The sequence below is a fragment of the Rhagoletis zephyria genome, unplaced genomic scaffold, assembly GCF_001687245.7.
Source record: "Rhagoletis zephyria isolate East Lansing unplaced genomic scaffold, Rhagoletis_zephyria_1.1 Rzeph_scaffold_00071, whole genome shotgun sequence".
NCBI lineage: Eukaryota > Metazoa > Arthropoda > Insecta > Diptera > Tephritidae > Rhagoletis > Rhagoletis zephyria.
In genome coordinates this window covers 102156-114656 of record NW_016157155.1, presented here as the reverse complement: position 1 = coordinate 114656, position 12501 = coordinate 102156, and the positions used below count along the sequence as shown (strand labels likewise).

Genomic DNA, 12501 nt, shown 5'->3' with positions numbered 1-12501 from the left:
CATTTTTTAATACTAACGATTTTTTATTGGTCGTCCCATTGCATTTTTCGGGGTTTTTGTGGGTTTTTGACGGACCTATAAATTATAGTTGCGACAAAAAAATGGTTAAATAAACAATTGGGTATTATTATTGGGAATCTCCTCCTGATAAACAGAGTTTTCTGGTAGCAAAATATTGATTTTTAAGATTCTATACCATGTCTACGATTTTTTTTTTGCTCATATAAAATACGTGGAAAATTTTGGGCACTTTAAGCGACCGCTAAGTATTTTTTGATTTCAAAAAAAAAAAATAAGAGTATATTTTTTTAGGTATAGGACAATCCTAGGGGTGAGAGCATAAAAATTCCGACTTTAAGTATTTTTTGATTTCAAAAAAAAAAAATAAGAGTATATTTTTTTAGGTATAGGACAATCCTAGGGGTGAGAGCATAAAAATTCCGACTTTACTTTTTCACATGCATTTTTGGACGACCCTAATGTACATACATATGTATGTATGCACATATATTCTGCAAGGTTGGTAGAGCATACTGAAGAACTTTAAAAACTATTTTTACTGTAAACTTGGCATTCGACAGAAAATGTCACGTTCAACAACATATTCAATTAGTTCTCGCGTCTACTCATTATATTTATATTCTTAAATAAGAAAATCACCTATTAAGAATACTCCACATATTTTTGCTTTTTGTTTAACTAAGTTTCAATGGCGACAAATCACACGCCTCTCATTCCGACAGGAACTCGATCGAATCGACGCTCCTTGCTTTCGCTCATAGTGGGACTGGTTGTCGGATTCTGTCTAGCGGAAATGTTCATAATGTCAACGCCTTCCCATCCCGAATACTCCCCATATGCGGGACATAAACATGGCGACATAAATGACCCACACAACAGTCATGATATGCTCGGCGAGGAGGGACCGGAAGCGGATGTTGGCACACATCAGCATGCATTCGAAAATAATAGTTTAGCCACAAAATTAACTAACGAAGTTCGAGTACTGTGTTGGATTATGACAAATCCCAAGAATCACAAGTCCAAGGCACGCCACGTTAAGCGAACGTGGGGACGGCGTTGTAATAAGCTTTTGTTTATGAGTACTGAGAAAGATGAAGAGCTGGGCTCGGTGGCGTTACCGGTAGGTGAGGGTCGCAACAATTTATGGGGGAAGACGAAGGAGGCTTTCAAATACATACATGCCCATCACTTGGACGAGGCAGATTGGTTCTATAAAGCGGACGATGATACGTAAGTAAAGAGGATATTTTTGAAAATGTTTATTTATGTTAATTAAAATCTTGCCTCTTATATTTTAGGTATGCTGTCATAGAAAATATGCGATACATGTTATATCCTTATTCGCCACAGACGCCTATATATTTTGGCTGCAAATTTAAGCCTTTCACGAAACAGGTAACTACATTAGGTTTAAAAAAATAATGTATAGTTCGCTAGGAGAAATTTTGGCATTTTCTAGCGTGGAGCAAGATCGCCAAATTTCTAACATTGCATGATTTGAAATTATTCAGGTCAGTTCAGATTGTCCCAAATCCTTCACCACTGCTTCTGAAATTTCAAAAAAAATTTTTTATTCTTCATTTTCATAGTGATAGAAATCTTTGAGCGGTACTTGAAACTTGGTTTCGCTTTTAAAGGCCTTTGACATACATATTTGTATTTTTCGGTCGTCAAGTGTGTTTAGGCCAGCATCCTAAACAGTTCAATTTAAGACCCAACCTAATACTTTTTAATACACAATAGTTAGCTACAAAACGGCGTTTTAAAAACGATATGTATGTTAAAATTTCCTTTGCGGGATAAACAGTTTTCGTGGGCTAAACTAATTAGCAGAAAGAAGAACGAATTTTACTTATCTTGCGAGTATCCAAATAATCTGACGTCCTAGAGCCACCACGCTTCATCGCCTTCGAAATTTAAGGTAATACATACTAAAAATAATTGCACATTTTTTATACATATATACATACCCTAGGTACCCATCGAAAATGTTTTTTTTTTTTGAGATTTCAAGACCCTACCCCCTCTTGTATTCGTTTTTATGAGAAGCATTATTTCCCATTTTTATCTATTTTTCCAAGGTCATTTAGAGGTCGCGACCTGTCGATTTAGGTCCGAAAATAAGATTTTGTGGATTTATGTGTTTTTGAATGACTAGTTTTGATTCGATTTCAAAGACCGAATGTGATCTGAGAAGAGGATATATAGGCCTTTAAAATGGTATATAAAAATCTTTTGTCAGACTTGGCTTGTTGGGACTTTTTAGCGCGTAAGATAAAAAACCCATATTTCTCTAAATTTTTTAAATTTTGACCATCGATAGTTTCCACAATTTAAAAATATGTAGTACTATCTAAAATTAAATATATTTTTAAATAAACCGATAGCCCATTTATTGCACCAGCAAAATAATTGTCGAATTTAGGCGACTTTTCATAAATACGGCCTTGAATTTATATTGTTTATGTGCCGGACTTTCAGATTTTTTGAGCAGTGTGGCTAAAGAATTCATTAATATTTATTCAAAATTGATATATACAATCGGTCTTTAGCAAAGAAGTGGTTTTTCAGGAAATTTTAGGAAAATGGGGGTGGCACCGCCAAATTATATCGTATATGTGTATCTCAAAACCTACTTGACCGATCTCAACCTAATTTGGTATACATCTCGTGAACATCTAGCGGATTTGTGGCAAGAATCAGTTGCACGTTAGCGCCGAGGTGTAAGTCAAATAAAAGAAAAAAGGAAACACGGTGAAGTGTATTAATAATAAAACTAAGTAGTTTATTGTTTCAAATATGTATTCAGGTGCCCATCGAAAATGTACAACTATTTTCAAAGTAAAAAAGAGAAGTACGTAATCTTTTATAGGTGCCCAAATTTGCGTACACGCTGTTGCTTATAGCTCCTTCTTACATTGTAATTACAAGGAAATAGGAGGATCTTTGCGTGTGCTGAAAAGATTTTATGTACTATCCTCTGACATTAAGAATACACTAACGTCTAGATCTCTGGCTCCAGCAATTTCCGTCTCTACAAGTGGCTTTGAGAGAATCCCCCCGGAAAAGACACTTAGCGACGGTACGTTAGGCTGTGCATCAAGAGTAGACACAGGTGTTGTAGGGAAACATCCCATTCAGCACACGGCGATTGCCGTTTGAAATTTGGTAAGCACATCTTTTTCGCTAATGCCGAAGTAAGAGCCTTCTCCACCACACCACAGATGCGTAGCCGATAATGGGTCTTATCGTAGAGGTGTAAATCTATATGCTTCCTCTAGTTAATGGCCAAATCCTTAACAAATACCTACCTACATTGATATTTAGAAGGCTATGTGTTGGGCATAATTCAAGCAATTTTTTTAATCATCTCGTTATTTGATTGAAAAGTTGCACATTACAATTAAATTAATTGCAATTAAACTTTTAGTTGTGCATTGCAATTAAATTATTTGCAATTAAAATTTAAATTGCAATTAAATTTGTAATTGCACACTGCAATTAATTTAATTGCAATTACATTTTTCAATTGTTCTATGAAACAATTATTTAAAAATAACAATTAATTAACTTATAAATAAAAAATACGGAAATAAAGATTACAAGATATAGAAAATTCTACATGCTGTATTTTTGTATATAAGAGAGGTGTGGTTATATAAGAAAAAAAATGGACATAAGAAAGCGTACTACCGATTGTTGGGGGTTTGCCTTCTCGCATTAGCTTGTGTCCGGAAGGGTGCTCGGTTGCTACCTAGAGGATACTTGGTGTGCTTGAACCAGATGCCCAATAATGGGTGTCCACTCCACGGTGATTAAAGATAAAACTTTCCCCACATGCATGTACATCTGCATCCGAAACCATCCTGATACTTCTTCTTCTTATTTGGCGTTATAACCGCCTAAGCGATTTTGGCCGAGTCCAACAAAGCACGCTAGTTGCTTCACTTCTGTGCCAACTGACTCTAATTGGTTTTCCATCGCAGTGGGGGCTTCCCTCTTCCTCTGCTACCCCCAGCGTGTATCGTTTTGATAACGAAAAATCTGGATATTCGAATATCCGGATTCCTAAATGAAAAATCCGGTTACTCTGAATTTATCGTTATCAAAACGATATTTTCATTTCCCAACACCAAGTGCTCATAAATGTGTAGTAAGAAGTTTTCTATTTCTACGTACAAAATTGTTTGTATAAATTTTTAAATTTCCAATATTCCACTTTGGAATTTCAAAGTCTTCTTCAAACGAAAAAAAGTTCAACAAACAAATTTAAAATATAAACATAACCAAATCGCTATGGGATCTTCGTCGGTCGGAGCGATGCCGCCGGGTGATATTCGCCGCAAGAAAACAGAACAGAAATGCTTAGTAAAACAGAACAGAAATTCGCATCAAATAAATGACAAACAAAAAATATAAAAATGCAAAATCGAAGAGATGAATCACCAAAAATGGGGAAACAAAGCTACTTTTCCACTGAGAGCTGATTTTGTTACCGGCGGCAGCGGCAAAATTAAAAATAAATCTATTCTTGCCGAATTTCGTCAGACGAACTTCGTCGTCGCTTTGATTGTGAGCAATCTCATATACTGCAGTGCGTTTAAATTTTGGCAGCGAACTTTCTTTCGACGAATTTCTCTGATCGATTTGATTCTGTTTATACTTTTATGCGTATAGAAAACTTCCTACTGCATATGAGCGCCTGGGATTGGGAAATTAAAGTATCGTTTTTGACCTTTTTTGGATATCCGAAAATAGGAATATTAACCGGATCTGCGTAAATCCGGCTATCCGAATAATTGCACAAACGAATATTAACAGGATATTCATACTATCCTGATTTTATTCGTGTCAACGGATAATCCGCATGGATATCCGGATATTCGAATATGCGGATAGTCCCAGCCCTAGCTCATACAGCTCATCATTGCATCGTCCCCATACACTAGTGTATAATTTTGCTTATTAACTTATACGTTGCAGAGGCCTGGCAAAGGTGATATCGCCGACGCACAATGGGACCTCCCTATATAAGCTGCGGTCAAAAGTAGTTCCCGTACTACAAACTCGCTGAAATTTCATATACAGTGAGCTCGCGATAATATGAACTAATTAAAACCAAGCCTGTTAATTTTTGCGAGATTGTTCATATTTACGAAAGGCTCAAGATTTAAACAAGTAAGAAAGTCTAAGTTCGGGCGGAGTGGAACAATAAATACCCGGCGCAAATATTAAATATATGATTTTCACCTCTCCGAAAGCTACCGCTACATGGTAAACCGAGGTGTATCAATTTTAAGTAAATTAGCTTCCTTAAATTTCGAAATATTGAAGTTTCAAGCATTTCTCAAATTTACCCTTATATGAAAAGCGGCCGTAATTTTAGTCCGATTTCAATAATTTTCAACTCTTTGCTTTTATGTGGCAAGCACAATAAAAATACCGAGTTTGGTACAAATTGGTAAAACGGTTACCGAGATATACACATGTAAATTTACAATATTCCTATTTTTCGTCTAAAAATTGTTGTAAATATCAATTTTGAGTGAATAATCTTCAGTAGTTACTAAAATATTGCAGTTTTCGTATTTCCGAAAATTACCGTTATATGGGACGTGGGCGTGGTTATTGGCCGATTTTTAAAATTTTCGGCCATTTAGTATGCTGTATAAAGGCCAACAACTGTGCCAAGTTTGGAAGAAATTGGTGCAGCAGTTACCAAGATATACACATGTAACCATAAGTGGGCGTGGCTACGCCCATTTTCCAAAAATTTATAATATTCTTATTTTTCGTCTGAAAATTATTGTAAATATCAATTTTGAGTGAATTATCTTCAGTAGTTACTAAAATATCGCAGTTTTCGTATTTCTGGAAATTACCGTTTTATGGGAAGTGGGTGAGGTTACAGTCCGATTTCGCCCATTTTCAATACCAATCTACCTTGGATTAACGGAACGTTGAGATATCTCAATATTTGCTCGAGTTTATCGTTTACACGGACGGACGGACAGACGGGCAGACGGACGGACAGACAGACATGGCTTAATCGATTTCTCTATTCGTTCTGAGCATTTATGTATACATTTGTCTATATCTATCTCGATTCGTTTTGGCTGTTACAAACAACCGTTATGTGAACAAAATTAATATACCCTTGTGCACAAGTGCGCTAGGGTATAAAAAACAAGTTTCATTAATTAAAAAAAAGATGTTTTATTTAAAACTTTAAAAGAAACTTGTATTCGTTTTATTTGTTACACAAATAAACAAACCGCATATGCAACGGAACTTCGGGTATTGTGGTATAGGTATTTTTAGATATGTAGCAAATGTACGAGCTTTATTGTAACTATTATTTATTATACGAAAACAGTGAAACTTAAGTTATAAAATATTTTTCAATTAAATACTACTTTTATTCAAAAATAACAAAGTTATTGAGAAAAATTTAAAAGAAACCAAAAAATACCTACTTCAAAAATTTTAGGGTAATCTTACTATATCTTACTAATATTATAAATGTGAAAGTTTGTATGTTTGGATGTTTGGGAAATCATCACGCGGAAACGATTGAACGGATTTGCTTAAATTTTGTACGCAGATAGCTTATGGGCCAGATTGGTTAATAGGCTATTTTTTAAGGGTTGCCACCTGTTAAGAAAGTTTAATTTATTTAATATGCGGGAACGACTGAACGGATTCGCATGAAAGTTTGCACACAGATAGCTTATGACCTAGATTGGAAAATAGGCTACTTTTCTTAAGAGTTGCCACCTGTTAAAAAAGTTTAAGTTAATTAATACGCGGAAACGACTTAACGGATTTGCATGAAATGTTGCACACGGATAGCTTATGGCCTATTTTTGGAAAATAGGCTAATTTTTTTTAAGAGTTGCCATTTGTTAGAAATGTTTAATTAAATCAATACGCGAAAACGTCTGTACGGATTTGCATGAAATTTTGCAAGCAGATAGCTTATGACCTACAGTGGAAAAGAGGCTATTTTTTGGAAGAGTTGCCACCTGTTAAAAAGTTTAATTTAATTAATACGCGGAAACGACTGAACAGATTTGCATGAATTTTGGTACAGAGATAGCTTATGACCTACGCTGGAAAATAGGCTATTATTTAGGAGTTGCCACCTATTTGATAAGTAAAATTAAATTAATACGTGGAAATGACTGAACTAATTTGCATGAAAGTTTGCACACAGATAGCTTATGACCTAGATTGGAAAATAGGCTACTTTTTTTTAAAGATTTCCACCTGTTTGAAAATGAAATTTTGCTCACAGATGGTTTATGACCTGGATTGAAAAAGAGGTTACTTCCTTAACCGGTTTCCCGATCAGAACGAAATTTCGTACACTTACTACGGATTTCGCAAGGATGGTCTTTGACTGAAAGTAATTCCGATAACTCAAGGACCCTCCCATACAAATTGGAATTTTCATATTACATACATATCTCTGAAAGTATTTGTGGGAGAGAACTGGAACTTGGTATAGAGATATGTATGTGAAATCAATGTTGGCATTAATATATTGATGTTTTAATTAGTTAGTTCACTCGATTAAATTCAATCTGATTACAGTTAATCATGATTAATTTTAATCCGACTAAACAGTTAATCGTAACCGCAATTAAAAAAATTAATTTTTAATCATTAACCCTTAATTTGATCAAGTAGGTTTGGTGATTAATTAATTTATGCTGGAATTTTCCTGTGCACACACAGCAAGTTAAGCCGGTATGTCTAAGTGGGTTTCCTCATCAATCTGAGCAATTTGATGTGCATTTTCATTAAGATCTATACCAACAAACGTTTTACAAACTAGGTTTGTAAAAGTTTCTTGTGTATGTATTGCTAATAACAATAATTATAGATAATTTGTTTATATTATAAGCGTAAGACACAAAACAATTAATATAACTGGTGTTTGGTTTCAAAATTCGGACAAACTAGACAACTTAATCAGATATTGCGTTCATTGGATTACCGATTAATGATTAAAACTAATTAATCGTAGTCGCAGCCAGCGATTAGCGATCAAAAAAATTTAATCATTAATCGTACAGTTGATTACGACTAATTAATTTTAATCGTCAAACGCAATTAACATTTAATCGTTAATTTTTAATCTTTAATCAGATTAACATTTTGCCAACACTATGTGAAATCGTATTCATACTCACGGAGAAAAATGGACGTTTTTGGAAAAGAGGCGTAGCACCTCCCACACTGATTGAAAGTTTCATATTGCATATCTCTTCAAATGTTTAGGGTAAAGTACTCAAGCTTGGTATGGAAATACATATGAATGTATGTATGTGAAACTAATACCATACGCATGAAGAAAAATTGGAGTTATTGGAAAAGGTGGTGTGGCAACTCCCATACAAATTGATTTTTCTATGCTGCATATCTCTGGAGGTATTTATTGTAGAGGACTGGAACTTGGCACCGAGATGTGTATACAAAATTAATGGAGAAAAATTTGCGTTTTTCGAAAAGGGGGCATGGTACATCCCGTACAAATTTACTGTTTTATATTGCATATCTCTAGAGGTGTTCATGGTAGAGTACTGGGACTTGGTACTGGGGTATGTTAAATCAATTCTAAATTCATGGACGAAGATTAGGGTTATAAGAAAAAGGGACGTGGCACTTCCTGTACAAATTGACTTTTTCTTGCCACATATCCCTGGAAGTGTTTGTGGAAGAATACTGGAACTTGGTATGGAGTTGTGTATACAAAATGTAGCAATTGCTCATGGAAAAAATGTGAACTAATAAAAAAGGAGGCATGTCGCCTCCCATACATACTAAAAATTTCTTAATACATATCTCTGGGAGGATAGAAAATCTCTGGAAGTATTTTAAATTTGTTATCGAGATTTATTTTATGAGTGCCGTACTGACAGAAAAATTTCATTTAATGGAAAAGGGAGAGCCTGGTTCGGAATTATAATGTAAAGCTATCATGATGCATACATACCTCTTGAGGCATTTGCTACAGTAATGAGGAGTGGTATTTTATCAAGGCCAGGTTACTAAATTTGAGTTGGAAATATTAGAACCCGCCGTGGCACCTCCAAGAAGGTTACACGTTCACGCGTCATATCCCTGGAACCATTTTAAGGTAAGCTTAGAGGGATTGATAGCTTTCGTATGCCTAGCGCGCAGACGAGATTTTATAATTTCTAGTTTTAAACGGCCTAAATACCTTAACTCGCTTAAAAAATAACGAGCTATAACAAAATGGGCACAGAAATAAAATATAGCATCATTAAATTATTTTTCATATCTGTATAAAAACGTGGGGTGAAACCCGCGGGTATAAGCTAGTATGGTATATGGATAACGTGGTATACTGTACCACATTACGATAACACAGCTGTTGTGTCACCTATGTATATCATGTTGTCTTGGGTCCACTTTCGGATTTCCCCTATTTTTGGCATCTAGAATAATCGTGGTGTTCAAGTAATTAAAAATTACCTATGGAGGGTATTGTAATACCTTAACAGTCCTCTTGTCTACCACAATAACCGGTTTCTAAATTTCCAAGCAATCTCATACAAAACATAAACTTTCTATTAGCTGAGACTTGATAAATGAAATACAAAACCTACTTTACAATATGAAAATTTTTTTTCTAAAGCAAGTTTTTCATATTTAACAATAAGAAAACCGAACATGAAGTTATTCACTGTAAGCATTCCCGAGCGACACGTATGGACATTTTCAATGCAAATAACAAGGGGGTTCCCCAAATTACCAAGCGCTTCAAATTTGTTAGAAACTTTTCAAAACAATAATGTTCATATTTTGGAGCTTTTGCTTAAAGTTCATATTTTAGAGTAGTCAATGGTAGCGAAAAAGTGTTCATATTTTGGGATGTTCATATGTTAGGGTGTTAATATTATCGCGAGTTCACTGTATGGTCTATTCTGCACTTAGGAATGGTTCTACGCAACCATACTACAGCAGAGTACGTGGTGATTGGTCTGGCTAACACTATATACACCTAGAATACCATAGCCGGTCTCAGACCCTAGTTCTTGCCAATTTTCATTTCCGCGTAAAAAAGAATAGGGTTGTCTTGATGGGATTGACGGCAATACCCTGCAAAGTTCACCATTCATCAGTCTTATTCAGGATTCTCTATGTCTTAACGCAGACCTCTCAGGCCTATGTAGTAGGTATTTTTAACCCTTAATTTTTAATAAAATTCACAAAACAATTAAAAACTAATTAATTGTTAACTGCAGAAAATCACAATTAACAAATAATTGATTGTTAATTGCTACCGCTACAATTAACAATTAATTTGTTGTTAATTGTTATTGTCCCATTACAATTAACAACTAATTAGAGTGCACTGAAGGTAAGCGCCAAATATTTTCATACCCGAGCGCATTTATGCACAAAGGTATTATAACTTTGTTCAAATGACGGTTGTTTGTAACAGCCTAAAGAAATCGAGATAGATGTATACATATGTATGTATATCAAAATTCTCAACCTGATAAGAGAAATCGATTAAGCCGTGTCTGTCTGTACGTCCGTTTGTCCGCCTCTGCAATTGATAATTTAGGTGAAAATTGGGATATCTTAACAAAACTTGGTGAGTGTACCTACTTTTTATACCTTTCATGAGCATGAAATGGTATTATAACTTTGGTCCGATGTTTGTAAGTACCAGAATAAGAAAAGATAGACCCATTAAAATGTATACTTAAATGATCAGAACGTCGAGCTGAGTCAATTTAGCCATGTCCGTCTGTCTGTCAGTCTGTCTGTCCGTCTGTTTGTATGCAATCTAGTCTCTCAGTTTTCGAGATATCCGGATGAAATTTGGTAGGTGGGTGTATTTTTATATTGTATTTATTATTTGTCGGAACCGGAAGAATCGGACCACTATAACATATAGCTCCCATACAACTGATTGTTCAGATATGAGATTTTTCGTTATAACTTCTCCATTTATGCAGCTAAGAACATGAAATTTTGCAATACTTCCACCCATTATTAACAGAAAACTTGGAGTGAAAATTACAAAGATCGGGTCACTATAACCTATAGCTCCCATACTACTGATTGTTCAGATATAAAGATATAAGATTTTTCGTTATAACTCCTCCATTTAAGGAGCTAGTAACATGAAATTTTGCACTGTTGTCACTCATTATCAAAACAATACTTTCAATGAAAATGGCGAAGATCGGGTTGCTATAACCTATAGCCTTCATACAACTGATTGTTTAGATATGAGATTTTTTGCCATAACTTCTCCATTTATGCAGCTACACATGAAAATTCCCACCATTTTCACTCATTATTAACAGAATATTTACAGTGAAAATAATAAAGATCGGGTCACTATAACATATATCTCCCATTCAACTGATTGTTCAGTTATGAAAATTTTCGTTATAACTCCTCGATTTATGCAGCTAGGAACATGAAATTTTGCAATACTTCTAACTATTGTCAACAGAATTCTTACAGTGAAAATAACAAAGATCGGGTCACTGTTACCTATAGCTCCCATACAACTGATTGTTCAGATATGAGATTCTTTGTTATAACTTCTCCATTTATGCAGCTACGAACATGAAATTTTGCACTACACAAGTAAGTTTACGACATGCAGCTGTGTCTTAAAAAACGCACACAAGCAATTTTCCGATTTGCAATTGTGTCACAGTGATACCTTCATTTTTTAAAACGGTTGAATAAAAAACCCACATTGTAACTCCTCTATCTATGTGTGCTGTGAATATATAAATTTATTCAAATACAGTAATCTGTTAAAGTAAAGTTTTCAGATGTTCATGAAAGGTATGAAGCCTTCGGCATAGCCGAAGACAGCGCTGCTTTTACTTGTTTTGAGCTAAGGACGGACGGTATTTAAAATGGGCAAAATTAGACAATAACCACGCTTACCTCCCATATAGTACCTATGACAGACATCAAGTATTGTTACTACGAACCGAGCAAATACCATATGTGTGTTTGGAAATACCAGCTAAATATTATGTGGGCAAAACTTTCCCTTTATTCTTTACTGAGCAAAATTTTTACTTCCTGGTGCAAATACATATGTGGCTATATTAAGAGCTGCATAAAAAATACTTGAAATACCATGAATAAAATACTAAATTATGTGTGTCATTGTCATGTCACAGTTATTGGCCTTGGCACAAAATAGCAAACTGTTGAATATTTTTATAATTATTGTACTTGACACAAAAAAATTTGCAAAATATTTGCAATCGGGCTAAAATTACGTCCACTTCTCATATAGTCGGCCGCGGTAGTGTAGTGGTTAGCAGTGCGCGCTACCATTCCGCAGGGCCTGGGTTCAAGCTCGGTTCAACCCAACATTAAAAAATAGAAAACAGGAAAGTGGTTTTATAATAGCGGTCGCCCCTCGTCAGGCAATGGCAAACCTCCGAGTGTATTTCA

General features: G+C 34.9%; 1 protein-coding gene across 8 annotated transcripts in view; it reads left to right on the top strand.

Moving 5' to 3' along the window:
• The window catches only part of C1GalTA (Glycoprotein-N-acetylgalactosamine 3-beta-galactosyltransferase 1), a 347855-nt gene that overhangs the window by 252425 nt on the left and 82929 nt on the right, over positions 1-12501 (top strand). For all 8 annotated transcript variants that reach the window (XM_017627275.1, XM_017627288.1, XM_017627295.1 and 5 more), the window contains 2 exons: positions 744-1254; positions 1323-1419. In XM_017627275.1, coding sequence (XP_017482764.1) covers positions 744-1254; positions 1323-1419 — 608 coding nt within the window. The remainder of the gene's footprint in view (positions 1-743; positions 1255-1322; positions 1420-12501) is intronic.